The sequence below is a fragment of the Leishmania donovani genome, chromosome 24 (genome assembly GCF_000227135.1).
Source record: "Leishmania donovani BPK282A1 complete genome, chromosome 24".
Taxonomy (NCBI): domain Eukaryota; phylum Euglenozoa; class Kinetoplastea; order Trypanosomatida; family Trypanosomatidae; genus Leishmania; species Leishmania donovani.
Genome location: NC_018251.1, coordinates 660,082 through 687,927, shown reverse-complemented (window position 1 = coordinate 687,927; position 27,846 = coordinate 660,082). Strand labels below are relative to the sequence as shown.

The window sequence follows — 27,846 nt, the reverse complement described above, 5'->3', positions numbered from 1 at the left end:
CGATGCCGGCCAAGCAAACAGAGCATAAAAACGGGCGCGCCGATGTCGCCGTTGTTGGCGCTGCCGTTGATGATGGGTTGTGGTGGTCTGCCTGCCCCTTTTTGGGGGAGTGGAGGAAGAGGGGTATCTGTCTTGCATGTGTGCTGTCTCTCTCGTTTCCCGCGTCTTCCGCGCCAACCGTTGCTGCACCGACAGACATAGAAGAAGAGCCATCGTCAACGGGATGAAGCAAACAGATGGGCGGCATCCCACCTGCTGAAGGCGTGTGCGCCGGTTTGTGCGTGGGCCTCTGCATGCCACACAGTCGCTGTACCATCACCGTCACCCCCTCTGAGGTACTCACCCCTTCTCCCCTTCTCCCCCCCTCCTCCCCCCTAACACACACGCACGGTCCGCCCCCTTTCTGCCTCCTAGCACCATTGAACGAGAGGTTTACCGGGGTTTCACAGGGGTGCTCTTGTCTTCTTTCCTGGGCCGTCTCTACACGTACGCACATACAGGCACGGACACTCTGCACGTGTGAGGACGGCGTTGGAGACATCTTAGCCCTGTCCAGGCGAATCATACCGCCTGCTGTTCCGCCGCGCCCTTTTCCCTCGTAGCGCGCTCAACATAGGCGTAAGAATGAAGCCGCTAGTGCCATTTGTGTGTCGACTGCCGAGTCGCCGCATTCTGCGCGTGCGTGGCACGGATGCGCACGAGTTTCTGCAAGGCATCTTCACCAACGACCTCCGCGAACTCCACCCCGCTGGAAGCATGTACGGCTGCTTTCTCTACTTTACCGGCCGCGTTCTGTGCGACGCGCACTTGTACCAGTGCAAGCAGGTCCACGAGGGGCAGGCCTCCATCCTCGTTGACGTGCATGAGAGAAGCGCAGCTGGGTTGTTTGACCACCTTACAGAGATGAAGATGCGCAAGAAGGTTCACATCGATGATGTCGGCAAAGAGCTTGTGGTGCTGGCCACCTTGGAGGAGACGTTCGCGGATGCGCAACGGAGCAGTGATTCCGCGAGTGGGTGTGACGCGAGGGCGAGCTCAGTCACGCCGTTGTCCCCAGAGACGCTGGAGGAGCGGCACACAGAGTGCTTCCCCGACCCGCGCAATGATGCGCTATTCACACGACCGCCACCGCCCTCCTCCTCCTCCTCCACGTCCGCGTCAGACTCAGTAGATACGGCAGCGGCATCTGCAACGGCGGCCCCTCCCTCCTCCTCTCCACCGGCCGCCGTCACGCCACCTAGCTGGTTTCTGCGGAGGTGCGTCGTGCCCGCCACGTGGGCCCCTCCGTTCTCCTCTCCAGATCCATATACAACACTCCTGTACAGCCGGGGCATCGGCGAGGGGCCCGATGTGTTCAAGCACAACAAGAGTCTCCCGTTCGAAGGTAACTTGGACTTTCTAAAGGGCGTCAGCTTTCACAAGGGGTGCTACGTTGGGCAGGAGCTCACGCATCGAACGCACGTGATGCTCGTGACGCGGAAGCGGACGGTGCCGCTTCACTTCGGCCCTGCGAGCGTGGACCCACCAGCGGCGGGTGCCATCACTGACGAGGGCACAGTCACGAAGACGCGGCCGGTGGAGGTAGGGGAGCCCCTCTATTCGGCTGCTAAGGAAAAGATCGGTGAGGTGACGGGCGTGTGTGGCCAAGTCGGCATTGGCCTTTTTCGTCTGCGCTACGTGGACAAGGCAACGCGCACGGTGCCGGGGCTGCAGCTGAAAGATGGCACGCCGGTGCAGTCGCACCTGCCCGACTGGTGGCCGCGCAAAGAGGTGAAGAAGCTCCTGAAGAACAACAGCTGAGCAGCTGGGCACACACACACACATGCACAGAGGACTCTTCCCTCCCTTCCCTCTCCCTAACAGCATCAGTTTTCTAGCATGTTTTCCTTATCTACTCTTCTTCCTCGCTCTCTCGCTGTCCGTATCGATGCTGTGAACAAGCACGGACGGATTGATGGTGTGCTGACATGTTTCGTGTTTGTGCACAGCACGTTCGCTCCTCCCCCCCCCTGGTGCCGCGATTGAAGCGAAGTTGCGTCGAAGATGGCCATCAAACCCGACTTGGACCAAGCGTAGGGACAGAAACCCATGGATTGCCTGCGCAGCCGTTGGCGACGGAGGGGAAAGAGGGGAGGGGAGTACGGCTGGAGGAAAGAAGTGGCCCGCGCTGCTTCCGCGATCGCCCTCGCTGACAAGTATACGCATGCGCCCCGTTACATGTGCATGCTCGATGACGATGACTTGCCCCTCAACCCACCCCCAACTGCGACCACACGCCCCCATGCACGTCCTCCCTCTGCCTCTCAATCCCCCTCCCCTCGGCCCTGTCCCCACCACACACACACACGCATACATCTGCAGCGCCGAAAAGAAGAGAATCGATGCGCCGCCCGCACACGCACACGAAAGGGGGGAATAGCAAAGGACAAAACAAAAAGCGATATTAGCCCAGGCAAGCACACCGGCACAACCTCACAAGCGTAAGCCGGCACACCAACACACACACATACAGCACCCCCTCATACCCGGCTGGTTCGCTCCCCCTACAAGGGGAGACTACGACGAATAACAAAACTGAGGACAGTCGCATCGGGAGGAGGGGAAGAGGCACTCACAGTAACCGATAAGGAAACTTTCAGGGACGTAAGCGGGTATCTGCCCCCTCCCCTCCCCTTCTAGCCTCTGCTCCCCCTCCGCCACGCACGCGGGCGAGGGCTTGAACTTGTGTGGATTCGTGTGCGCAGATCATCTAGCCACCACCCCACTTCTCCTCCCCCATAGACTCCGCATTCTACGCGAGCAAAGAGAGGCAGAAGAAGAATGGGCTGTAGCACCTCCACGCATGCCTCGCCGGAGGCAGATGAGGACGCGCCGCTCAAAAGGAGCGTCTACTCGGCGAGCCGAACCAGCGACCAGGTCGTCTCAGGCCGCCAGAATAGCAACAAGGACCAGACGAATGACGCATGTACCGCGGTCAGCGAGAATCCCAGTCGCACCAGGAGCAGCAGCGACACGGAGGGGCGGGCGCACGGCAGAGGTATCGGCGCCATCCACTACCCAAACCAGCTCGGAAAAGACGAGTGCGATGGCGGTGAGGATGAAGTGGTGGTCATTCCCCCGTCAGCAGACAAGAGCACGCGCACTCGCTTCACCTTTCCGCAGCGCACTCTGTTGAACGTTGGTAGCCACACGCAGGCCGGCGACTCCGGTGAAAGAAAGCGTAACTCTATCACGGCTAGCCCCTCCTCCTTCACGGCTATGCAGCGGCGACTGAGCGATGGCAGCCATGGCCACTCGAGCTTCACAACGATGTCTCCCGCTCCTCCTGATGCCAAGGAGACACCGCTCCAGCTTACGCAGACGCGGGCGCTCCCGACAGCCGCTACCATCCCTACCGCCTGTCTCTCCATCTCCCCGCCGCAGCGTCTGAGTATTCCAGCTAACAGCTTCGCCGGTTCCAGCGCATCCGCCTCAGGCGCTGTCGCGCTGCCGTCGCAGGAGCAGCACCAAATCGAGACGCCCCACGTGAACGATGGAGGCTTCAGCATCGAGTGGGATGAGGAGGACAACACGCCAAGGGGCCGCGGCATTCCGGACTCGACGACAATGGAGTCCGGACCGTGCAGTGTTACTCGCGGAATGATGGCGCCGTCAGGCAGCTTTGGCATCGGTGTTGGAGGCGGGTGGCGCAGCAAGTCGCCGAAATGGATCGACCTCTCCCGAAAACGTTCGCAGAGCACGGTCAGTCTCCTGAGTCTGGCCGACACCCCCAACAACCCGCACGTCCTCTCCAGTGGCAGCGACTTTGGCCGAGATATCCTAGGGGGATCGCATGTATTTGGCGGCCTCGCCACCGGCGGGGGCAGCAGTCGGCCACAGAGCGGCTACGCCATGGGTAGGGACATGTGTGTGGAGCGATTCGATCAGCAGCGGCACAGCAACGGGCTTGCCGTCTTTTGCAATCAGCCTCGCGAGTGCGCGCTCTGCCGGAACGCCACCGCCGCTTTCGCCTGTGAAGTATGCGACGACTTTTTCCTCTGCGAGAACTGCCGCTTCGACCTCGAGGCGGTGTGCGCCGTGCACGACCCGACACACGCGATTCTGTACATGCAGGACAACCACTACAACTCCAGCCGCACCTTCGGAGGCGACTCCATCTTCTCCCTGTCCGGCGATGGCGGCGTGAGCAGCCTATTCTACAACCCCTGCTTCAAGTGTAAGCGCGTCATCGATGATGTCGAGCCGGTGTACCGCTGTGACCAGTGCGACTACATTGTATGCCAGGAGTGCTTTATTCAGCATGAGGAGCCAGAGAATGCCATGGAGCGGGCATCATCCCTGTCAGCAGCGATGGCTGCGACGAGGGAGGAACAGGCTAGCTGCAAGCCATTACCGATCGAGTCCGCCGCTCTCGTGCTAGCATCCGGCCCGATGCCGCCACACGAGCACGAGCTGAAGCGCTTCCAACGCAAGTCGCGCTCTAACTCGGTGCACGAGGGGGCTGTTGTCACCAAGACGCGCAACAGCGGCGGTAACAAGGTCATCAACGACTACGTCGTGGTGCGGCAGATCGGGCATGGCTCGTACGCGAAGGTGAAGCTGGTACAGCACGTTCACACTCAGGAGCTCTTCGCGCTGAAGATACTGCGGCGTCAGAAGAAAGCGGCGATGTCCGGCATCACCCTCGGCCGCAGCCGGGTCAAGTCCGCCATGGCAGGCATAAGCGAAGATGACCTTCTGAGGGAGATTGCCGTCATGAAGTTCATTGACCACCCCAACGTGGTGAAGCTGAAGGAGGTGATTGAGGATGTCGACTCGCAGAAGGTGTACATCATCATGGAGTATTGCGAGACGGGTCCTGTGCACGTGCTCGGTGACCCGGCGCTGCCTCTCGAGCAGGTGCGCCAGTACGGCGCCGACATCCTTCGTGGGCTGCTGCACCTGCACTCCGAGTTTCTCTACCACCGCGACATCAAGCCGGCAAACTGCCTGGTCAACCGTGACAGCGTTGTCAAGATCGCTGACTTCGGGACCTGCAACAGCCAAATCCGCACAAAGCTGGCGGAAGGGACGCCGGCGTTTAGCTGTCCAGAGCAGGTGCGTGGCGAGGAGGTGTCCGGTGAAGTGGTCGACAGCTGGGCCTTTGCGCTCACAGTGTACGAGATGGCGTGCGGTACGCTGCCGGTGTCGACCACGTCCTTCGTGCAGCATCGATCGCTGCTGATGAGCAAGAGCCCCGTCCCCATTCCGAAAATCGGCGATGAGCCTCTTTGCGACTTGCTGGCACAGATGCTGGAGAAGGATTTGAGCAAGCGACTGCTGCTGCCTGCGGCGACGCGGCATCCGTTCTTCGCGGAGTGCCACGTTGACGTGCATGGCGCGGTACCTGGCACCGCCCCACGGTCCATCTTCGCGGTGCTCGCCACCAGCGGTGGGAGCGCAGCAGCGCAGCCACAGCAGCAGCAGCTCCCATCGCTTGCCGAGCTGTACGACAAGGCGCTAGAGTCGGTGCATCGGGGCAAGAACCTTAAAGACTGCTTCCACGGTGTGCGCGCGTTGCGCCGCGTGCGCAGGAAGGAGGTGGAGACGGCGCGCCACAGCGGCACCGGCGACCAGGTTGGCGGTGGTAGTGCTGGCGCGGAGAAGAGCAGCGCATACGTCATGAACAGCCGCGACGTATGCGGTGGCAGCGACGGTAGCGGCAGCGACGGAGAGGACGAAGAGGGCGCTGGCCGCCTCTGGGTGGGCGGTCGCGCCGGTCACAAAGAGGAGGCGGCGGCGGCGGCGGCGGTGGAAGAAGCCGTAGAGCATCATCTCTTCACGCAGGAGCCCAAGTTGGAGTTGGCGCAGGTCACTCTCACCGCCCCCGCCACGCTGGAGAAGCTGAACAGGCTCCACCAGGTGACTGCCGAAATGCGGCTGAGTCACAATGCACTCGTGCGCCTTGCGCCGCTGCGCCTCTCCACCTTTTCGATGCTGATGGACATTGCCGTCACCTTCAACCGGCTTGAAGCGATTCCGCAAGAGGTCCTGGCGGCACCACGCCTCGTGCGGCTCGACCTCTCGCACAACCGCATCGACTCTATCCCCGGCTCGCTCGTTACGAAGGCGCTGTTCCTGGAGCGGCTGAGCTTGCACCACAACCTCATAACCAGCGTGGGGACTACAACCATCACTGTCGTAGAGCCGTCCCCTGTCACATTCAGAGTTCCGACGTCAGCCACAGCGACGTGCATGGGGTCGAACATGGTAGCGGTGCCTGATGCTTCTGTTGTGTCGTCCTCGATCACACAGACAAGCCTGCGTGGTCGCGGTGGCAGCAGCCGTAGCAAGGTGGTGTCTGTCCTAGCGGCGCCGTGCCTGCGGCACGTTCGGCTGAGCGGCAACCCCCTTGAACGCCTGCCCGATGCTCTGGAGACAACGCATAAGTTGCAGCTCGTACTCGACGCCATACCCGCCCTCATGGAGCAGTGGGACACGCACATGCAAGCCGACAGCAAGCCAACGACATCCACAGCGGCGGCAGCAACAGGGGGGCAGAGCCGCCTTCCTGCCGTGATTGTGTGGGACGACAGCTTCCCCGTGCGCATCCCCAGCGTAGAGCCGGCCGTGTGGCTAGCAGTCAACAACGTGGCCATCTACCGCGTGCAGACGCTGCGTCTGTGCCAGACGCGTCGCGTGGTGCTGTGCCAGTGCGCTGACCCGCGGTTCCCCAACGGGCTCTTTCTTAGCGAAGAGTTGGAGGTGTATTTCGCTGCCCTCTCCAAGGCACTGCAGGACTGCCGAGAGCAGCGACAGCAATTAGCGGTCGAGGCACCCTTCTCGTTGGGCGCACCGGCGGAGGCGATCCCGAGCGAGGCACTGCCGCCGATCGTCGGCAAGGCGGCGCGCAACTACGTTGAGTCGTACTTCTTTGTCACAGACGACGAAAACGAAGAGGAGGGCGGCTATCACAGCCTCGTGTCGTACCTGTACGACTCGCTCTCCGCCAATATCCCGGTACTGGTCGTCGTCGTCTCGAGCGGCACCTCGTGCGCCGTGCGCACGAACATTGTCGCGGCCATAAGCACCTGTCTCACACGCCTCCGCGGCGGCGACCCGGAGCAGCTGGACGCCGAGCAGGCGGAGCTCATCGTCAGCACAATGCGAAGCCTCTACGCGTGATCAGGTCACAGACTGTAGCGAAGGACAGACTGAAGGAGAATCGAAGAGAGGACGAAACACCGACGAATTTGCATGGCGTGTGCACATGCGTGTCGAGGGAAGGGAAATCATAGGGTATTGTCATCGTTGCTCTCTCTCTCTTTCTACTTCTCCTCTTCTCGTCCCCACTCCCGCCCCTCCAAACTCTCTCGCTCGCTCGCCACTCGTGTTCGTGTGGAAACTAAATTCGCCAGCACGTGTGGGCTGTTGGACTCTCTCAAAGGGGTCTATGTATTGCGGCCCTCGCTCTGTGTGCCCCCATCCCGTTGCGCACACAAGCACGCACACATATATACACATATGCATGTGTAAAGGTATATCGGCATTTTTTTTGTGCGTAACTCATCTGCCTCTCGGTGTGCGTGCGCGTGTCTGCTTTTCGCTCGCATCCCTTCATTCTGGCTTTCCCTCCCTCCTCCTTTCCTTTCTTCTGGAGCTCTGCTTGCCGCATGCATTTGTGTCTGTGCCGGGGAGGTGCCCATGATTTCCGTGTGCTGTTGTCTTTGGTTTCATTTTCTTTACAATCATTTGCTCCACCACCGCACACACTGCATTCTCGCCCCCTTCCCCTCTGTGGGCATGTGCGCTACGTCTCCCTCCCCCTCCCACTCCATGTGGCTGAGGTCTTTTCAGGTTGTCTTCGGTTGTTTCGCTCGTTGATTGGTTTTTCTTCGTCTTCTTTGATGTGCGCATGGGTGTACAGGCACAGCTGTCATTGCGAGAGTGGATGCATGCAGCACTTTTTTTTTTTTTTGTGTGTGTGTGTGTGTGTGTGTGTGTGTGTCGCTTGCGCCGTCTTCGTCACCCTCATCTCTGCTCATCGCCATTGCCAACACAACGGCATGTTGCTCTTCTTATGCTCCCCCCCCCACCACCACCAGCACCGCCACCACTCCCTCTCGCATGCTTGCATGCGCTGCGCTCTCACGCGCCCTTTGTGCTGCCCTTTTCTTTTCGATTGTTTCGTGGTTGGGGTTGTGCCGGTGTCTATCTTAGGATCTCCATTCGGTGTCAACGTACGCCTCCTGTCCATCGGCGTATGGAAAGCTTATCGACACACACACACATACATGCACACGGTATTTGCGCCGCTCCCACGAGCAGGCCTGTATCTGCTGCCCCTCTCTCCATCGAACTGCAAGCAGATGGTCGTGCGCGCGTGCGTGCACCCCCCTCCGGCTCCGTCTCCATCCCCGAAGGCACCCTGTACCATAGGTTGGCGCTTCCATCGAACCCTAGATGCCCAACACCCCACTTCCTCCATTCTTTGCTATGCCCTGCTCTGCTCTGCTTTCTCTATCGCCTCCCTCTCCACACCTTCTTTCATCGCCTGTGCTCCATGCCCACATGCACATACCTCTAAACCCATCCATCGACGCACTCGAAACGGCTTGCACGAGCGGTAGGCACAGCGGTACACCAGTGCTGTTAGTGTGTTCATTGTTTCGGCGTCTGGTGACGGTGCAGGTGTGTGTGTGCAAGTCGTCATTCCCTCGCCAACCGACCACCCCCCTCCGCACTCCCAGCCTGCCACAACCACTAAAAGGGCTTCTCAGCCGTCATTCTTTACGTTTTGTTTCTTCGCGGCACGCCTCTCTTCTTTCTTCGACACGTATTCTCTGCGTGCCTGTGTGTCGGTGCCCGAGGCCTCTCCATCTGCGTCGCGCTCCATCAACACCGTCGCAGTGCGCGCCATTCAGCCATACGCAGCGACCGTCGCTTTCCTTCACCAAACGCCGATACACGCACGCGCGTCCGTGCACAGCCGCGCGCACTAACACAGCTTCGTACGTTGGCGTGTGTGCCCGCCCCCTCACCCAACCTCGCTCACTTATAAGCCCTTCTCTCGCTCGCATTTCGCTTCCAACAGGCCCCATTCAAAGCCGCCGGTGTCTCCCTCTCTCTGCTCTTGCACCGTGAGGCCCGCCACAGACCTTCAGATACGTACACAGGCAGAGCAGGAGAAGCGAGTACACAAACGCCCCCCTTTCATCCCCTCTTCCAGAGACGCACTCAGACACACACACACAGGGGGGGTGCTGTTCCTTCGCCATCTCGCCTCTTTTTCCTGTTCCCGACCTGTCCTTCCATTCGCGCACACAAGCAGGCAGAAGGGCAGATAGACGCGCCCTCTCATTTTTTGTTTTTGTGTCTGCCCTCGTCGTCCACTTACTCCTGCCACCGCCGCCTCCTCCCCTCCCCCTCCCCACCATCCCTTTTCTGTGCACTCGTGCTGAATCCTCCTCCTACCCATCCTCTTTCAGCGACATGGAGTTCAGAACACCGGCACGAGCTGCGCATGTCCCCACGCCCGGCACCAGCGCCGCCGCGACGGAGACTCTCTTTGCCTCCCCATCTTCGCCCGCTCCGCGACGCCCTGGTGATGAGACGCCTACCTCGGTCAACTCCTCCCATCTGCGCGGTCTTTCCTCCCGCTCCTCGCCGCTTAACGAGTATCGCAGGCACGCTCAGAACCATACCCGTCTTTCACCGCAGCCGCTGTCCTCGCAGGCGTCGGTGGACCGCTACGTCTCAGCCCCTTCGCGACAGGCAACATCGATGGCACACTTTCTCCTGACCTCCCGCGAACGGAAGACGCCAATGCTTATCCGGGCCGCGCAGCAGCACTATCACCTCGCCATCCGCAGCCCATCGCGTGATCCGTCTTTTGACGTGTCCTCGTCACTGGAGGACTCCTATAACTCCCTGGTCCGGTACGCTGTGGACCGCAGCTCCTCGCGCCACGCCACGGTCGCCTCACCGCGATCACACCGGAGCCTTCCACGGGTAGGCAGCTCCGCCATGACGCCCAGCAGCGCGCGGCTGAGCAGCGTCTTCGCAAAGATGCATCTCGACCCATCTACCACGCTGCGCAGCAGCCGCGAACGCAGTGGGAGCAGTCCTTCTTTGACGGGCGTCGATACGAGCGGCGGATGTGGCGGCCAGCTTGGCGACGATGGCAGGAGCTCGCCGTCCTCAGCGATGGAGCTCGAGCCGTACACGACGAAGCTCGCGCGCACCCTCTTCAGCGATGTAGAGCAAACCACGGTGTTGCCTGTGAACGACACCGCCGCGCGACCGCTGGGCATGGCTGCGCGCAGCATCGGTGGCTGCAGCCACGCCGAGGAGGCGGAAGAGGTGAGCAGCCCCGTCAAGGATGGAACAGCGGGGCTAGGCAGCCGCTCACTGCTCGATTGCAGCGGTGCCCGGCGCCATCGAGCCGACGAGAACGACGGCGAAAACGACGATGACGCGCTGGAGCCAGACTGGATGCGCAACGAAGAGGATGAACAAGCATTGCCATCGTCTGTAGCGATCCGTAGGCACATGGCTTCGCTGCCCACTCGCGTGCCGCTTGCCATGTCGGAGGTGAATCAGTTCGGCATGGCAGAAGGCGCACGCTTCGACGCGTCTCTCGGCGTCGTGTTCGAGTGCAACCGCACACGCAACTTTACGACCCCTTCTTTCCGCGTTATACCACATACGCCGGAGCGCATCCTGGACGCGGCCGACATGGAGGACGATTTCTACATGAACCTCATCGACTGGTCGGCCACGTCAGACGTCCTGTGCGTCGCGCTGCAGAACTGTGTGTACCTGTGGGATGCCAAGACGTGCGGCATCACGGAGCTGCCGCGTGTCGTCTCGACCGGTGGCGGGCTTCACGGAGATGGCCGCTCGGGCGATGCACAGCTCGTCTGCGGCCTGAACTGGGCGCCAGATGGGTACCACCTCGCCGTTGGTCGCCACAGCGGCGCGGTGGAGGTATGGGACGTCGAGACACAGCAAATTGTGCACACGTACCGGCAGCACGCAGACCGCACCGTGTCCCTCTCCTGGGAGCCGCTAGGGGGTTGGCTTCTGGCGTCGGGAAGTCGCGACAGCACTGTCGTTCTGCGTGACGTACGCGAGCGCGACACTTCCACGTCCGCCTCCGCGGCATCGCCGTCCTCCTCCTCCTCCTTGGCCAGCGCCACGGCGGTACTGCGGGCACATGAAACGGAGGTGTGCGGCCTCAAGTGGTCCCCGACGGGGGCAATGCTGGCGAGCGGTGGCAACGATAATCAGCTTCTGCTGTGGGACCGCCGGAGCATCTCGACGGGGAGCCGCAGCAGCGACACCAGTGGGGTCTACCGCCACGGCGAGTGTCAGCCCATCTTTTTCCTGAATAAGCACACCGCGGCGGTGAAGGCACTCAGCTGGAACCCGGCGCAGCCGGCCCTTTTGGCCAGCGGTGGCGGCTCGCACGACAAGGCGCTACGCTTCTGGAACTCGCTCACGGGCGAGTGCGTCCACCACATCAATACTGGTAGCCAAGTGTGCGGCGTTGTGTGGAACCGCGTTGGCACGGAGCTTGTCACGGCGCATGGCTACACGGACAACCAGCTTAGCATCTGGCGCTATCCATCCCTGCGGCGCATTGCCAACCTGATTGGCCACACGTCACGTGTGCTGCACCTCGCCCTCTCGGCGGACGGTCAAACAGTTGTATCGGCCGCCGGAGACGAGACGCTTCGGTTCTGGCGCTGCTTCCCGGCGAGCGAGCTGCGTGAGTCGTCGCCGCACCTGCATCGCAGCGCCTATAGCTCTACGAAAGGCTTCTCGTTTAGTTCCTCCACGTATGGAGGAGGCGTAGGAATGAGCCCAGGCGGCACTTCCGCCTCCACGTCCTCCATCGCCCGCGCGCGGGCGGTGGCCACCGCGTCCGGCCGATGCGGCAGCCTATCACAAGGCCGCGACAGCCGCTCGCTCATGAATGAAGAGATTGAGCTGCGATGACCGAGCTAGAGTGGGCATCGGCGTCGACAACCAAGTGCACAAGCACGATGTTGAGGTCGGCAAAGGATTGTCGAATCCGCTGGGGTGCTGAAGGTGATGAGCGTGTTGCAGGTGATGGCATAAGCGCATGTACGTGTATCTGTTTGCGTGTGAGGGGCGAGCGCCCCACATGTCTTCTCTTTTCTGTTCTCGTCCTCCTCTCTCTCGTGCTTCTATATGTATGTCTGCGTGTGTGTGTGTGTGTGTGCGCGCGCGCACGTCTCCCTCCCTTCTGTCAGACCTCACAGTGTGTTGTTGTTGCCCTTCCGTCCCCTGCCTGCCCTCTCCCACCGGGGCTCTTACACGATGGCGTGAAGGCAATGTCGACCGCCACCGCCACCGCCGTCACTGCGTCCCACCAGAGTACCCATACACGCATGGATGCACGCGCGCGCACACATACACACACGCACTTATGAGCGTGGTGGAAGCCAACTATCACAGTCACCTTTTCTCCTTTTCTTTCTTCAGTTTACCATATAACCTCCCACCCCCACCCCTCCCCTACCTGTCCCTTCCAATGTCGAACCGCTTCTGGTGGGTGGCAGGGTCAGGTGCGTACGACGTTGGGATGAGGGCGGGGTCAGTGCGATGTATTACTGCGGATGCCAGCGGTTGGGTCCTTCATGGTGTGGCATCGGAGCGACGTGCGACAGTGAACACGCTTGAAGCATTCACATGATGGTCGGAGTGTCAGCACGACTCGACCGCATCTCAGCCGGCCCTCGCTGCCCGCTGGTGGGTGAGCCTGGGCCATCCCAAGCGATGCGCCAGGTGGCGAGCGGCATGATGGGGAAGCGGCTGTGAGGCGGCGGGGTGGCGGGTATAGTTTGAGCCTGGGGCTGCGCTCCGATGATCGAGTCGGTGCATTGCTGTAGCGCGTGTGTCTACGGCCGCTTCGCACCACGCGATGGGGACCTGTGGCAGGGCCGGTGGGGGATGAGGGAGGTGGGGTAGCGCGGCGTTGGAGCTCATGTTGTGTGGCAGAAAAGTGGGCACATGCCGAGACGGAAATCGCGAATGCCGCGCAGCCCACCCACCCCTCCCCTACCCCCTCGGATACTCCCACGAGTGATCCATCTGTACCAACTTGATTGTACCATTTCTCTCTTCGCTCACTTCTTTCCAGATCTGTACATTGTGTCTTCGAATCGGTGCCGATGCATTTTTTGTTTATTGTGGCGAAGGCTGTGCCAGAAAGCAACAGGGCAACAGCTCCAAACGAGAAACGCCGCTGTCGCTGTAGCAGTGGTGGTGTGGGCCTTTGCTTTCCACCCGACCCTTGATCGCGTCACTGGGCTGCAGTGCACGCACCGACGTGGGTGCGTGTGTGCGTGCGCCGGCAATCCCCCAGCGACCGGCAGAAGATCAGTGGTGGCTGACGGATGTGAGTTCACTGCTCGTCTTCTCTGCACACGCATGACCAAACACCCTATCGCCGATCTCCGCGTGGGGCTTGCATCTCCTTCCCCTGCTGTCTTCGTTACTTTTATTCCCACTTTACCGCTGTATGGCACACATGTCCACGCTCACGCCACCGCGAGTTTGCGACGGTCTCTTTAGTGTTTCTTTCATTTCGGAGGTGGGCACCCTTTGCTGTGCCCCTCCCCTTACCACCACCACTACACTCCCCACATACATCCTAGCACCTCTCTTCGGGGTTGTGCCCCCCGCACCCCTGCGCGTAAGGACAAATACGGAGAGAGAGAAAAAGCGATGCATATCCTAGTACAGTCACTCAAGCCTATGTTCCATCGCCACCGCTGGCTTCCTCTCTCCCCTCCCCCCACCCCCCACTACCTCATCACAAGTGCGCACACACACACGCACGTTTCTCAGCATCTTCGTCTTTCGTTTGGCTCCTCCGCCTCGCCCCCACCCCCTTCCTCTCCCCCGGTGTGTTCGCCACCCTTCTTGGGGGTAATTACATCTCTGCGGAAAGAGCCTGCACGGCAGCACTCACTGCACCATGAGCTTAGCCCGTCTGACGCGTGAGCGCAAGCAGCTCCTCGAGGCGCAGCAATGCGGTGAAACGGCGCCGTCCACAAGCGCCAACACCACCGCCGCCTCCGTGAACTCCTTCAGCGCCGCGCAGGGACGCATTCGCACAGACATGCAGAAGCTGGACGGGGTCATGAGCGAAGTGAAGATGGACTCGATGGACTGGTATGTGGTGCACGTCGCCTACACGCCAGTGCGTGGCATCTGGCAAGGTGGCACGTTCAACTTCCGCCTTGTTTTCTCCAACGACTTCCCCTACTGCGGCCCGAAGGTGCGATACACCGGGCCGCGCCGCATCTTCCACCCCAACATCGAGGGCGACGACGGCAAGGAGGACTGGGGTGTGTGTCTCGGGATTCAGACCGAGTGGCGGCCGACGTGCACCATCAAGGACATGGTGGTCGCGATTGAGATGCTGTTTGCGCTACCGAACTACGATGACCCGCTCCCAGGCGTGGCGAAGACAGCGGCGCAGATTCTGAAAGACGAGCCGAGTCGTTTTGAGCTGATCGCGAAGCGGTGGATGGGCGGCAACTACATTATCTAGGCAGGATCATCCCTTCCCCTTCCGCCTTCACGCGCTCAACCGCACGACTTGGCGGGCCTTCGCAGTGTCATGTAGATGTGTTATGCGGGGCAGAGATCGGAGGACTGCTATTTTATATGGTGGGTCATGCGCGGTGGTGTACATCTTTCTCGCACGCTGCGAAGCAGCGATTTGAACCTTCGCTAAGCACGCGCACGCATGCGCGCACAAACATGCGTGTTAGGAAATGGGGGCGTAGCAGAGAGAGTTTGAGAGAGAAAAGGGGGAGTCGGCGCAGCGAGTATCACATGTTGCCTTCTTCCTTACTGGTGTGGGAAAGGGTGTCCTCTTTGCCGTCGCCAGTTCGCTTTCTCGTCGCGGTCTCCCACCTCCGCCTCCGACCAGCCGGCAGCGGGTGCACCCACTCCACCCCTCCCTCCCTCCGCCCTTTTCTTCGTTGGGCGCAGTCATTGTTCGACCGCCGCTCCCCTCTTGCCGTGGCTCTTTCTGCTCTGTTCGCGTAGGCAGCAGCGACTACGGCGGTGCCACCTCTGCTGCGTGCCGACGTCTTTTGAACGCCAGCGCTGTGTGGCGTGCACGCGCGTGTCGATTGGCCTCTGCTCGAGTCATGTCCGGGACCCTCTTTGTGGGGTAAAGGGACAAGGTCTCACGCGGCGGTTTGCTGTCTTGGTGCTGCTCTACCAGACCCCCCCTCACTCTGTCTGTTACGTGTCCGCAGTTCATCGTGCTTTGCTGCAGCTGTTCTTGTACCGCCCCCCCCCCTCCTCCCTCGTCCCCGCGTGGGGTGCGCGACGCGACTGTCAGCCGAACTGCAATCAAGAGGAAATGCAAAAAAAGAAAGGTAAAGGCGAGGCGGAAGGCTCGCGGCCGGCACCGCTCTGAGCGTGGCCGCACTGCCCTCCCTCGACTCACCAACGCACCCTCCCCTTACCCCCGCTGAGGCGCAGAGAACTGCAGGGACGTGAGGGAGAGGTGGACAGGCATGATGCAGAAGAGTGTCGAGGTGGACGACGGTGGATGGCACAGATACATACCGTGCCACACCACAGGACCCTCCTCCCTATCACCGGTACCTGCGTGCCGTGACGATGTTCCTCGTATGCAAGCACGCGTATATACCAGCCTCCCTCTTCCTCTCTCCTTTTTTGTTCTTACTTCCTCTCCTCGCTCACTGGCGTGGCGTCACATGGCAGTAGTCCGTCCTCGATGGGCTTAGCGGGGTGTAACCACTCCTATCCCTCGTCCATGCATGTGTTTGGTTCGTGACGGAGTGTTCTAGAGGCGACACGCATCGGCAAGAGACGGTGCTGATAGGCAAGCGCACGCGAGCCATCGCGAGTGGGTCCATCAAGCGTGCTGCTGCACAGGGCAGGACACGGCTTCTCCCCCTCCCTCGTTCATTTTTCTTTTCTGTTCGGTACTACTCTGTGTATTGTTGGTTGTGGCACTAACAGCTCTGTCGCTCACTTTCTTTCCCTTGCAGCGCCCACAAGCGTACACGTGCCTCATCTCTTCCCTCCTCCGACCAACCCACCCACCTGCCCTTGCTCTTTCTGAGTCGGTGGGCAGCTCTAGTGATCTGCTCGCGCACCGTTCACGATGCCGCCGGCGAACGGCTCTGTCAAGGATGACCCGGTGGCCTTCGAGCAATCGGGCATCACTGGCCGCGACAAGGTGCGCGAGCATGGCATCCCATACACCAGCCCCGGTGGCGGCGAGGTGTACCGCGACGGCACCGTGAGCGGCTTTGTACGCTCCATCTACGAGTACCTCGTCGATGAGCACCACCGGCCGAGCTACTCGTCCACCATGATCCGAGGTCCCGACCTGCACACCCGCCCGCCGGCGTGGCTGGAAGACAAGAACACGGCCATCGATGGCTCGCCGCTGACGTCTGTGGAGCGCAACGCGCCTGGGTACTGGTCTACGGTGTACAAAAAAGAGCTCGAGGTGGCGGAGGCCATTCAAGAGGTGAAGCGGCAGCGTCGATATGAGCAAGACAACGACCTGGTCGGCTTCATAAACCGCGCACGACGGTACTTTGGCCTCTCTCCCCAACTCGACGAGGCGGCGGCGAGGAGCCAAGTCGAGTCCCGCCACCGCCTAGAGGACGAGGCGCGGCGGCTGCGCGCATCCACAGCGCCGGGAGCCTCAAATGACGAAGTGGCGCAAGGGGAGGAGGACTGTGGTGCGTCGTCGTCGCCACATCCAATCGGCACGCTGCCCCGAAACGGAACTACTGAGCTCTTGGCAAACGTGCCACAGCAGCGCCGGAGCGAGCACGGCGGAAATGGCGTGCGGCACACGGGTGGGGTGCTGACAGCGCCGTGGTTGGCGTTGCTGGAGTCTATTGAGACAGGTCGGCCCCTCGCAAGAGTGGCGAACGAGTACCGGCCTCGCGTTGACTACTACGGCCTCGACCCATTCCTCGACTCGGCACCGTCTGTGGTGTGGTTCAGCACGAAGTGCGGCATCGCCATCGGTCTCGCCCACGGCACCGCAAAGGCCGTGCAGGCGATGAACGTGGATGTGCAGTTCCTGAAGGCGTCGGGGGTCGGCGTGCTGTCGATCCTAAACATGTCTGTCTTCGCCAGTGTCGTGAAGTGGGGTGGTAACACGGCCATCTTCGCGTGCGCCTTCTGCGTCGGCGACCGACTGATGCGGTGGATCAAGTCGTACACGCTGCCGCCGCACGATGCGCAGTGCCGCTCCACATCGAACTACGTGATGGGTCTCTCCTTCTCTGGAGCCATGGTGGGTGTGCTGCCGTGGTGGGTGTTAAACGACACGGGGTTGGCAATGCGCATGGCGGCGTCAGGGCTCGCCGTCGGTGGGGCTCTGGGGCTGATGGTGGGCCTGAGCGTCCAACAGCTTGTGGCTCTGAACACGGCGCGGCTGGACGCAAACAACCGGCAACTGCGTCGTTACGAGGCCCTGTTGGCTCGCCAGCGAGAGTGGGCGGAGCAGGTTCGGAGCAAGTACACTAGTTCCACGTACGTCTGGTGGTAAGAGAGAGGGGGGGAGTGTGTGATGGAAAAGGAGGGGTCGGCTCACCGCGCACCTCACGAAAGGTGGTGCGGCATTTATCGCATTTTTTTTACTGTATCCCTCTGTGCTCAGTTTGGGCCAGGCCGCTCCCGCCATCGAAGGCGCACTTTCGTGGGCTCGCGTGTGCACTGCGGCACTTGTCAAGCGCGTGTGGATGTTGGGAAGCGACGGCGCGCAAGTCCTTCACAGGGTGTGTGGTTCTGTTGTGTGGACGGAGACGGAAAAGACCGACTCGTAAACGGGCACTTTGTGAGCCTGCGTGTACATCATGTCCTGTTCTTCACGTCCTATCGCGGCCTCCCCCGCCCCGACCTGTCGAATGACTCTCGCCCCCGTGCGAGATGAGCGCCGCTTGCAAAGTCAGAGAGAAGCGAGGCGAAGAGGTGTCGCACTGAAACATGTGCGTTGCACAGTGTGCTGGCGGCGCTCATCGCCACACGACCAGATGCGGTGGATGCTGCAGTCGTGTTTTGTTGTTGTTGTTGCTACACATACCTGCGTGCTCGCCATGTGGCGCGGTGGTTGTCCTCTCTCTTCACGTATGTATGTGCGACTCTCTACCGCGTGCTCCTCGTCTCCCCCTCTTTTCTTTTTTGTGGTGGAAGCGAAGTGATGGCGGACGAGACGCGGCGACATCTGTCCCCCCCCCTTCTCAGCGCTCCTCTTCAGCAGCCACACCGGCTGCGTGCCTTCCCATCCATCATCGTGCTCGTGATTCTGCGCGCACGCACTTTGACTAACGAAATAAAAGCTTCACAAGCGGGAAGGCCGAATGAGCGTCAATGCCATCAAGGCGGCGTGGCACGGCGCGGCGGAGCTGAAGCGGCACTGCAACCACGTTATCAACACGCTGGGACCGCAGACGCCACCCGAGGCGTTCCTCTACCGCGGGAACGCCTACTATGCACTGGGCCAGCCGTACTTCGCGCTGGCCGACTACAATACGGCCGCGTCGGTGCTGAGGCTCTCCGGCGAGCACCAACGTCGCTGCAGCAAGGCACTCGAGTCGTTCCCGGCAACGCAGACCGGTGTGTACCCCTCCACCGACTCCCATCTGCACATCTTTGTCAAGCCGATGCTGTCCAAGTCTTGTGCTATCGAGGCTATCAACGAGCACGTCGGGCGCGGGGTGCGGGCGACGGAGAACATGCCTCGCAACAGCGTCGCTGTGCAGCCAACAAACCCATGGCTTCTGTACCCAACGGAAGAAGGGTTGTGCTCGTACTGTGGCACCAGCTTGCCAGAGCGCAGCTTCGCATGCACGAATGACAGCTGCCACGAGGAGTACTGCAGCCGCGACTGCCGACAGGAGGCCATGGCACACTATCACGCTGCGGTGTGCCGTAACAAGGACTATCAGAGCATTGAGCTCGATGTCTTTGCGCAGATGACGGAGGCGCAGAAGGCTGGTGCAGTTGCGGAGCGCAATGCCGCCGCAGCGCAGCTCCTCATGCTGCGCGTCCTGTCCACGGGCATGCAGAAGCACGTGGTGCCGTCGGCCATGGGACAGGTCCGCATCTTGTCGGGTCGCCTTACATTCAGCCCACAGGTGCTGGCCAGATCAATGCTGCACCTGTATGAGCGCCTCACACGCGCGTTGCACATCGCTACGATTGTGCCGTACGAGGAGATGATAGGCGTCTTGGCGCGCATTACAGCGAACTGCTTCCACCGCGACGGCACTGTGGAGCTCAACCTGCCCCGATCGATGCTGAACCACTCCTGCGCGGCGAACGTCGCTGAGGATGGGCAAACCAGGGCCATGATCACTACACGCGACGTCGCGCGTGGCGAGGAGCTCGTTATCAACTACTACCCGCACCTGAAGGATCTGCCTTACGCAGAGCGCACTGCAGAGCTGGAGCGGCGCGGCTTCCGCTGCATGTGCGCTAAGTGCCAGCGGCGCGAGTAGGTGTGCCTCACAAGGACAAAGAATGATGAGATCGGCTCGGGGTGTGAGTCGCGTTGTCTGATGGAGAGGAAAAGGTGAAGGAAAGCGGAGGGGGCTGGTGGTGGTTTGACCGAGATGATCTTGATGTTCGCCTTCCTCTTACCTGCCCCACCCCACCCCTCCCATTCCTGTGAGGCGGGAGAGGGAGAGAGTCAGGGAGGAGATATGTGCCACACAGCGCTGTGCTGCTTGGGCAGCCACAGCTGCCACGGAGTGTCCTCTAATACACAATCGTGCATGCAGGCTATCCGAGCCATTTTCTGTTTTTCGCGCGCACTTCTGCCCCTCGCCACCCACCCCTTCTCACTGCCTGCAAGTTTGAAGCAAAGTAGAATTGGGTGGGGGCCGTGTGGAGGGAGAAAGGAAGTGTAGTGAGAGATGGCGAGCAGCGGTGGAGACTCGTACCTGCGCATCTGTATGTATGCATATACGGTTGTGTGTTTGTGTGCTTGCCGTTGCCGTGCGGCTGCTGTTCATCGTCCTCGAATTGCATTCTCCGTCTCAGGAGAGTACGTCTGTACAGAGTCTCTCGAATTCGCTTCCCTCTGTGTGTGCGTCTGTGTATGGCTGTGCGGCGGCAGCGGCGGGGGAGAGGAGTGAATCGCCACAAGCGTATGCGCGCCTCCAACGCACGAGGGACGTGTATCGAGGCGCGGAGAGGGACGGGAGGCTGGTTCGACAAGAGCGCACACGCAAGCGTGTGACCTGGTTCAGTGAGACTTCCCCTCGCGTCCAGTCGATACAGACAGAGGGCGTGGTCATGATCGCTGCACCTCTCTCCCTCCTCCTTCTGCCCGTCTCTCATCCTCCTCGATCATCCGCCGAGGACCTTGCTACGGCCTTCAGTCAGTGCAACACCTTCGGCCTCTTGAACATCCCCGTATCATTGTCGTTGTTTCGCCTTGCAACTGCCTTTTGTGCGGCATGTCGTGTGATGGATGCGGCTCACGAACATGCACACGCACATACGCCCTCACATGTAGAGAACGAGGCGGCGCATGCGCCCGTGCGAGACAAGGGACAGGCACGTCGATTGCACGAAGGCACACAAACAGTGTGCATGCACGCGCCGCTTCTTCGATCTGCTTTGCCCCCTCCCACACTCCTTACCCTTCATAATCGCAGCAAGACGGGGCACGAAACCACCGTCATGGTCCCCCGACCCCTTGCTTCCCCTCTCACTGTTTCTCCTCCGGCACAATGCTGCGCACTGTCCTTCTCCTCGACGGCAGCGATGCCATGAACAGTAGCTCAGACTACCTGCCCAACTATTTACTTGCTATGAGGCCACCATTGCTGCGGTTGGTGGAGCGGTATCTCGACTCTACGCCACTCGCGTCTCTTGGCGTGGTAGTGATGCGAGATGGGATTAGCCACCGCCTTCTGCCGTGCACGACGAACCGCAACGAGATCGTCGACGTGCTGGAGCGCGACGTCTTCCTGCACGGCGGCTCTGGCAGCACGTCAATGGAGAACGGGCTACGGATGGCCATGTCGGAGCTGGTGGACATGCGCGAGGTAGCGGCCCTGGCGGCAGCGACGGCCAAGAAGTCATCATCGTTTGCCGCTCGCAACCCGCGTGCAGCGTGGAAAGGGTCCGCGACGCAGCTCAACGTCATTGTGTTGACAGCCTCTGTCACGCTGATTGACCCCACGGATGTCTTCGCCGTCGTGAACATCATGGCCGCCTTGTCCATCCGCATCAGTGTCGTTTCTCTCGTCGGTGCTGTACATGTATTCGACGTGTGCACCGTCGAAACAGGAGGGACGCTGTATTGCCCTCTCAACTACGACCACCTGCTGCACATCATGGACGAGCTGTCGACAGCCCACCGCGCGCAGGCAGCGATGGCGCGAAAGAAGAGGCACCAGCGAGATGGCCGCCAGCAGCGAGTCAAGCGATGTCGCGAGGAGGATGTTGAAGGTGTCGAAGTCAAAGACGATGACAGCGATGGCGCGGATGCACCGTACCTTATACCTATTGGATGCCCCGTGTATCTCGAGGCTCCATTATCCGACAGCGCAGAACCGTCATCCGCTGCCTCCTCCCGCTCCTTCTACTTGGGATGCCCTCAGTGCCACCTCATTCAACTCACTGTCCCCACAACTTGCTCCATGTGCCGCCTGCTGCTGTGCAGCGCGCCGATGCTGTACAGCACGTTTGTGTTGCACAACTCTCTGGTGCCACCGGCAAAGGTGCTCCGCGTGATGCGGGACGCATCGCCACCAGCGTCGAAGGCTGCCAACCTGAGCTCTGCAGCAACGGCCACCGTACAGGAGGGCGGCGTCAAGGCGACGATGCAGCAGCCAATACGGTGCGGTCTCTGCATGACCAGCTTCATAGCAGAGATGATGGGGCACACACGCAATGGCGGAGTCAGCAGCCCCGTCGGCTCATCAGCGATGGAAGCCTTGGTGGTGGATGGAGCGCAGGTGTGGCAGTGCAGCGCATGTGCCTCGTACCGCTGCAACGCCTGCAACGACTTTGTCCTCCACACGATCGGCCTCTGTCCGTATTGCCTGGCGCTGCAGTGAGAGCCTGTGGATGGCCGGGTAAGTTTCGAGTGCAAGGCAGGCAACGGCGCCAACGCGCAACGAATCGGCCTTTTATGCGCTGCGGAGGGAGGGGCGGGGCAAGCCAAAAAGGGAGCGATGAGCAGAGATGACGCCGTCTCACCCGCTTCACTGTGCAGCCCTGGCGTGTTGTTTGTCGCGCTCGCGCTCTCCCTGCCTGTGAGTGTGTGTTAACGCTGACATCGATATCGCACAGGAAAGGAAAACGAAAGAAAAGTATGTCTAGGCGCGCGCGGGCAAGGCGCTGTGAGCCGGTGCATCATTCTGATTGGCGTGGGCTTTCGCGGTGTCCGTAAAGCTGCCACCTCTCTCCCTCTCTCCCCGACCGCGTTGGACCATGCACACGCGCGCAGAAGCATGGATCCCGCTCCCTTTCTGTGTCGCACTGATCCTCTTGTGTGATCCGCACTCGTCTCTGGTAATCCACACATCTTGCGTGCGTTGACTGCCGTTCCTGTGCAGAGCATCTGTCCGATAGGGGCACTCACGCGCACACAGGGAGGCACACGTGTGCGCCCCTGACCCCCTCTTCCTTGTTGAGGCCATCCATGCTGCGGTCTACCCACGTGTCGCGGCTCGTCACGAGCGGCAGCGTCGCCCTTACACCGTCGTGCTGGACGACAAAACCCGCTGGCTGGTATCTTGTTCCGAGCAGCACCTTGCCAGAGACAGAGGAGCTGCGCGTAAGCAAGCGTTTTGACTTTCTCAATCACAGCGCGCAGTACCTGTTTCTCGGGCAGGTGATGGCCCTCGCCGAGGAGGTCAAGTGCATCCCATCGCTGGAGTGGTTCTACACGGAGCTCAGCTTTTCACTGCCACCGACGAAAGAGGCGGAGGTGCTGGCGAACTACATGAATGATCAGGAGCGCCTGCGGTGCGGACTGCGCAACCACTCCGAGGGTGGCACCAGCTCGTCCGATATTGCGTGGAGCAGGGAGCTGAAGGAGCGCGTGCAGCGCCGCGCTGAGGAAGACTTCTGCTGGCTCCTCACGCATGATCAGCGCAAAACGGAGAAGTTCTTGCAGGAGACGTTCATCCAGTGGCACCACCGTGCTGACTACCTCGTGACGCGCAAGAGCCGCGAGAAGCGCGAGTTCCGCGAGGACCTGACGTTGCAGAAGGTGATTCAACAAGGACAGGAGCGCAAGCGGCGCATGCAGCGGCGCCGAAACCGCGACGAGGCGCGGCAGGAAGCCATCAAGTCCGGAAAGGAGTCCGAGTGGGACAACTTCACGCATGACGTGCTGCCGCGTGAGCTGCGCGAGGCGCTCGACCGCGAGAGCGACGGCATGGAGGATGTGCGACTCTCTCGCGCCGGCACGGCGACCGGTGGATGGAGTCGCAGCATGCGCTCTCACCCGAACTTTCGCTAAAGCCCCATCGCGTGCGCGTGCACTCGTTTCGTTGCCCTTTCGACTGCTGATAGATAAGGGCCCCGCCCTCATTTGGTCTCGACAGAGGCACCGGCTGGGCCATACACAACTGCGGCGCACCAAAGCAGCGGCTCCTTCAGGTGGGCCCGGGAGGCTTTCTGTGGGTGCGGCACGCAGGCGCGGTAGCGCCGTTTGCATGTTGCTTCTCTTCACGCCCTCCCCATCACTTCATCACACTACGACTGTCGATGTTCGTCACTCTCCCTCTTCCTCTCTTGTGTCCACGGTGCACCCGCGTTTGTTCTTTGGCAGGCGATGCGAAACTCTTTCGGACACTCCACGCAGAACGCTCTCCCTCCCCCACCCCACACATAACCACCCCCTCTCCCTGAACAGGTGGGGATGTCTCAACGCGGTGATGCTACCCACCCCACCCCCTCGGCCAACCGTCCACTCTCACCCCTTCGTTGTCTCTCTTTCTCTGTCTTCCCTCTCCTTGGTGCTACTGCTTCTGCCGTCAACGTGTGTATGGCATGCACACACACGCGCAAGCACACACAATACCCCCACCCCACTGTGTGGCGTGAAGGAGTAGCCGCTGCATTGTTCTCCTCATCCTCCTATTACACCCGTGTGGCTTTCATTGCGGACTCTCTGAGGCCGGCATGATCGCCCTCTCGCATTGTTGTCTGCGATATGTGCCACGGCGACCGCCGGCGTTCGGCAAAGTCGTTGGAGGTGGTACTCGGCTACGGCGCACAAGCGCGCCGGCACCACGGCAACGCAATCAAGAGACAGCTGCAGATGCGGAGACGGTGGCGGAGGCCGAGGTTGTCGCCGCCTTCACCTCGACATTGGAGGACGCCAAGCTTGCAGCCGCAGACATCCCCCACAGAGCTCAGACGTCGCCGCCGCACCTGCAGCCTCACCGGGCGGCTGCCTATAAATCACTGCCGCCCCATCTGCGGTTCCGTGCGCTTTCCAAGCCGGTGGTCCTCGAGGACGTGCAGGACACCTATGCCATCACGCCAACGCAGGAAGTGCACGGCCAGCAGCTGTGGACGGCCACAAAGGTGCTGCGCTCCAGCAAGCATATTCGCAAGGCGAATGCCACATGCGTCGTGGGAGGTGCCAGTGCGATCCGACGCATCTGGCGCACGTACAATATCCGACCGAATGTCGTGTATGTGCCGAACACTGATTCCGGAGTACCGACGTGGTGCCTCGAGGAGGAGCTGCCGACGGTGATTGTGCGTTGCTCGCCTGTGGCGGTAAGGCGGCACCTGTTGAGCGCCGAGTACAGCGACGGCTACGCTGCCGAGTTCCCGCTGCCAGTGAACTGCGTCACAGATGCCACAGCACTGCTGGCTCCACCACCGGAGCCGGCTCAAAGTGAGGCCGCGGTGCCAAGCACGGGCGACACGTCATCATCGCTGTCAGCGAAGCTCTCGGCGACAGGACCGCCGGTAGCTCGCCCTCTGCACGACCCCTTCGGCCACCACGCTGTGGGAGCCATGCTTGTGTTGGTGGGGCTGCGCATCCCCAGCAACGTGGGGACTTTGCTGCGTGCCGCTGCAGATATGGGCTACGACGCTGCCGTACTCGTCAGCTGCGCCGACCCGACGCAGGAGAAGGTGTTGCGCGCGAGCGATGGCACCGCGCTGAGCCCGACCCTGCGCATCTACGAGACGGAGACGACGGAGCAGGCGTGCGTGTCGCTACTCTCCAGCATCGCGGCGCAGCATCACCTCATGCCGTTTCTGGCGGTGCCGTCGCAGGAGGTCGAGTCTGCTTTTGAGGTAGCGAAGCGTTTCCATGTCTATAACGCCAAAAGCAAGGAAGCGGCCACGTCGCAGGTCAGTGGAGGTGCGGTGGCAGGTCACAGTGACGGCCTCTGCGCCGCTCCGACGAAGCAGCTCGGCGCAATGGTCATCCTCGGATCGGAGGCGCAGGGGCTGCGCGGCCTGAACGGCAGGTGGGGTGTGCCCTACCAGTTGGTGACGCTGCCACTGTCTAACCCGATGGTAGACTCGTTCAACGTGAGTGTGGCAGGGTCGGTGCTGATGCATCTGTTCCGCCCCAGCGCAGCGTCGCATTTCACGCGGCTCGTGGCGCTCTCAGGAGAAGCAGTCGGCGACTTGTTACCGCCACCTGTAACAGATGACGATGACGATGAGAGTGATCACCACGCGGAAACCGACGAGGCGGAGGCAAGTCCCCTCTAGACGGCTGTGCAAGCGGGAGTTGCAGAGCAAAAATATTCACACAAGGAGAAACACACCAAACCCCGTCCCAGCGTGATGGCATCGAGTACGCGCCTCTCATCTTTCAGCCTCCACCTCCGTCATCACACGTCTGCCGGCTGTGCACGTACCTGGCGTTTATGTATGCGTGCCCCTCTCCAAGTCGTGTGCTGGCCTCAAGAGAAGGAAGCGGTGGTGGTGACGGTTGGCCTGCGCCGCCACACACATACACACACACACACACACACACACACTCGCGCCCTTTCACAGATGCAGTGACACTCGTTAGTATTGATCACACGCTACTCAATCATGCATGCGTGCTGTAACGGAAACATACACGATCCAGCGTGCACCTCCCCTCTGCAAGCCGCGTTCAGGCACTGCCATTCGTGCAAGCATCTCCCACACTCGCAAGCCTCCTCCTTGGAGCGCAGCAGCGGAGGAAGGCTGGGAGGCAGGGAAAGGATGGGGGTAGCATGGCTCACCGTCGCCGTTGATTCAACTTGTGTTTGGCTCTACACTCTGCTGCACTCTTTCCTCTCTTCCTCCTCTCTTTGTGTCCCCTTTGGGCTACGTTGGGTTCACGACACCACCAACCACCACTCATTCGCCCATCATCGGCCGCCCTCACGTACGGCGTGCACGTCGTGTGCGCAAGCGAAGATAGCGAGGGAACGACGGCATCTGTGCGCGGTCGCGCTTGCCCTGCATGTAAACTCGACAGAGCAGGCACATACCCTTAGCCCAACACAGCGTATATGAGTGGCGGCCCGAACACGGTGGCGGTGCTGCCGTCGCTACGCAAGTCGATGACGGTCTCCGCCGTTCCTGGGCAGCGCCCGCGCGATAGCGTCAGCGCCCTCGCCCCGCCCGGCAACAGCAGCCGTGTCAACATTGTCGGCGGCTACGAGGCGGGGTCGAAGCCGGTTTCTGGGCGCCCCGGCACCCTGCGCAAGAGTCGCTCCGGCACGAGCGATGAGGCGTTCCTCGCCTCGCTTGTCGGCACCGACTTGGCCTCCACAAAGGCTGCCGCGGACGCCTACTACAACCAGTACAAGGAGAAGGCCGACGAGAACGCAATGCTGCGCGCTGCTCTGCGGCAGCAAGAGGTGGACTCGGTGCAGGTAGTGCAGTTTCTGGAAAGCAAGCTGAGAGAGTTAGAGACGGAGGCGCAGACGTACAAAACGGGCATCACGCAGCTGCTAGACGACCACCGCCGCGCGGAGGAGGAGCTGCAGTCGAAGTACGGTGAGATGCTGCGCGAGCGTGATGTCGAGCTCGCGCGCTACGCATCCGTCACCACGAAGCTGCACGATGACCTTCGCCAAGCCTCCCGCTATGTCCAGCAACGACAGGAGCACACGGTGGAGCTGCAACAGCTGCAGAAGCAGCTGGAGGACCTAGTCGTGGAGCACGAGAAGGAGGTAGCAGCCTTGCACTTCCAGACGGTGGACCGCAAGCTGAAGCTCATCGCGCTGGAAAAGACGATGCGGGCCGAGTTTGACGAGCTGGTGGAGGCGCGGGCGGCCAGGGCGCTGGAGGAGCGCTTCCAGAGCGTGCTGGAGCGGACGCGGCGGTTGGAAGAGGAGAAGGCGTCGATGACGCACGACATCCACAATCTGATGCAGCTCACGACCGACATCGACGCCGAGCGGGTGCAAGTGCGGCGCCACGCGGCAGTGCAGCAGCAGGCGCACAAGGAGTTGGCGCACCACGCATTGGCGCGCAGACGGCAGAAGGAGAAGGCGGATCTCAAAATCTACGAGCTGGAGGAGCGGGTGGGAGAGCTGACGGCGCAGCAGCAAGTGGTGCGGGCGGAGCTGCAGGAGAACTATCAGAGTCGCATCGACGCGCTGGAGGCGGAGCTGAAGTCGACGCGCACGTCGTTGCAGTCGCACCGCGCAGAGCTGCAGCGCATGCGCCAGCTCACCGCCCGCGTGGTGGCCGAGCGCAGTGAGCTGGAGAATTTCTTTCACACCGCGCTGGCCGATTGCCTGCGCTATCGGCATGACATGTCGGCAAGCCACCATGCGTCCACTGCCGCCTCTGCGACGAGCTCAAGCAAGGGTGCAATACCGTTGGGGA

The 27,846-nt window shown here is 61.2% G+C and overlaps 10 protein-coding genes across 10 annotated transcripts in view; all 10 read left to right on the top strand.

Moving 5' to 3' along the window:
• Nucleotides 1-624: 624 nt before the first annotated feature.
• Nucleotides 625-1,800, top strand: LDBPK_241810 (hypothetical protein, conserved; the record flags this gene model as incomplete). Its single annotated transcript, XM_003861223.1, has 1 exon — nt 625-1,800. The coding sequence occupies one exon, from the start codon at nt 625-627 to the stop codon at nt 1,798-1,800; it is 1,176 nt and encodes a 391-aa protein (XP_003861271.1).
• Nucleotides 1,801-2,820: 1,020 nt separating this feature from the next.
• Nucleotides 2,821-7,164, top strand: LDBPK_241800 (protein kinase, putative; the record flags this gene model as incomplete). Its single annotated transcript, XM_003861222.1, has 1 exon — nt 2,821-7,164. One exon carries the CDS (start codon nt 2,821-2,823, stop codon nt 7,162-7,164), a length of 4,344 nt encoding a protein of 1,447 aa, XP_003861270.1.
• A 2,307-nt stretch (nt 7,165-9,471) lies between these two features.
• Nucleotides 9,472-11,982, top strand: LDBPK_241790 (cell division cycle protein, putative; the record flags this gene model as incomplete). Its single annotated transcript, XM_003861221.1, has 1 exon — nt 9,472-11,982. The coding sequence occupies one exon, from the start codon at nt 9,472-9,474 to the stop codon at nt 11,980-11,982; it is 2,511 nt and encodes an 836-aa protein (XP_003861269.1).
• A 2,008-nt stretch (nt 11,983-13,990) lies between these two features.
• LDBPK_241780 (ubiquitin-conjugating enzyme e2, putative) lies at nt 13,991-14,569 on the top strand (the record flags this gene model as incomplete). The annotated part of the gene is made up of 1 exon (XM_003861220.1): nt 13,991-14,569. One exon carries the CDS (start codon nt 13,991-13,993, stop codon nt 14,567-14,569), a length of 579 nt encoding a protein of 192 aa, XP_003861268.1.
• Nucleotides 14,570-16,168: 1,599 nt separating this feature from the next.
• On the top strand, nt 16,169-17,578 carry LDBPK_241770 (hypothetical protein, conserved; the record flags this gene model as incomplete). Its single annotated transcript, XM_003861219.1, has 1 exon — nt 16,169-17,578. The coding sequence occupies one exon, from the start codon at nt 16,169-16,171 to the stop codon at nt 17,576-17,578; it is 1,410 nt and encodes a 469-aa protein (XP_003861267.1).
• Nucleotides 17,579-18,389: 811 nt separating this feature from the next.
• On the top strand, nt 18,390-19,529 carry LDBPK_241760 (hypothetical protein, conserved; the record flags this gene model as incomplete). Its single annotated transcript, XM_003861218.1, has 1 exon — nt 18,390-19,529. One exon carries the CDS (start codon nt 18,390-18,392, stop codon nt 19,527-19,529), a length of 1,140 nt encoding a protein of 379 aa, XP_003861266.1.
• Nucleotides 19,530-20,768: 1,239 nt separating this feature from the next.
• LDBPK_241750 (hypothetical protein, conserved) lies at nt 20,769-22,103 on the top strand (the record flags this gene model as incomplete). The annotated part of the gene is made up of 1 exon (XM_003861217.1): nt 20,769-22,103. The coding sequence occupies one exon, from the start codon at nt 20,769-20,771 to the stop codon at nt 22,101-22,103; it is 1,335 nt and encodes a 444-aa protein (XP_003861265.1).
• A 587-nt stretch (nt 22,104-22,690) lies between these two features.
• Nucleotides 22,691-23,515, top strand: LDBPK_241740 (hypothetical protein, conserved; the record flags this gene model as incomplete). The annotated part of the gene is made up of 1 exon (XM_003861216.1): nt 22,691-23,515. The coding sequence occupies one exon, from the start codon at nt 22,691-22,693 to the stop codon at nt 23,513-23,515; it is 825 nt and encodes a 274-aa protein (XP_003861264.1).
• A 665-nt stretch (nt 23,516-24,180) lies between these two features.
• On the top strand, nt 24,181-25,740 carry LDBPK_241730 (hypothetical protein, conserved; the record flags this gene model as incomplete). Its single annotated transcript, XM_003861215.1, has 1 exon — nt 24,181-25,740. The coding sequence occupies one exon, from the start codon at nt 24,181-24,183 to the stop codon at nt 25,738-25,740; it is 1,560 nt and encodes a 519-aa protein (XP_003861263.1).
• A 779-nt stretch (nt 25,741-26,519) lies between these two features.
• The window catches only part of LDBPK_241720 (hypothetical protein, conserved), a gene marked incomplete at both ends in the record, with an annotated part of 1,608 nt that continues 281 nt past the window's right edge, over nt 26,520-27,846 (top strand). Inside the window, one exon of the mRNA XM_003861214.1 lies at nt 26,520-27,846. This exon is cut by the window's right edge and continues 281 nt beyond it. Coding sequence (XP_003861262.1) covers nt 26,520-27,846 — 1,327 coding nt within the window.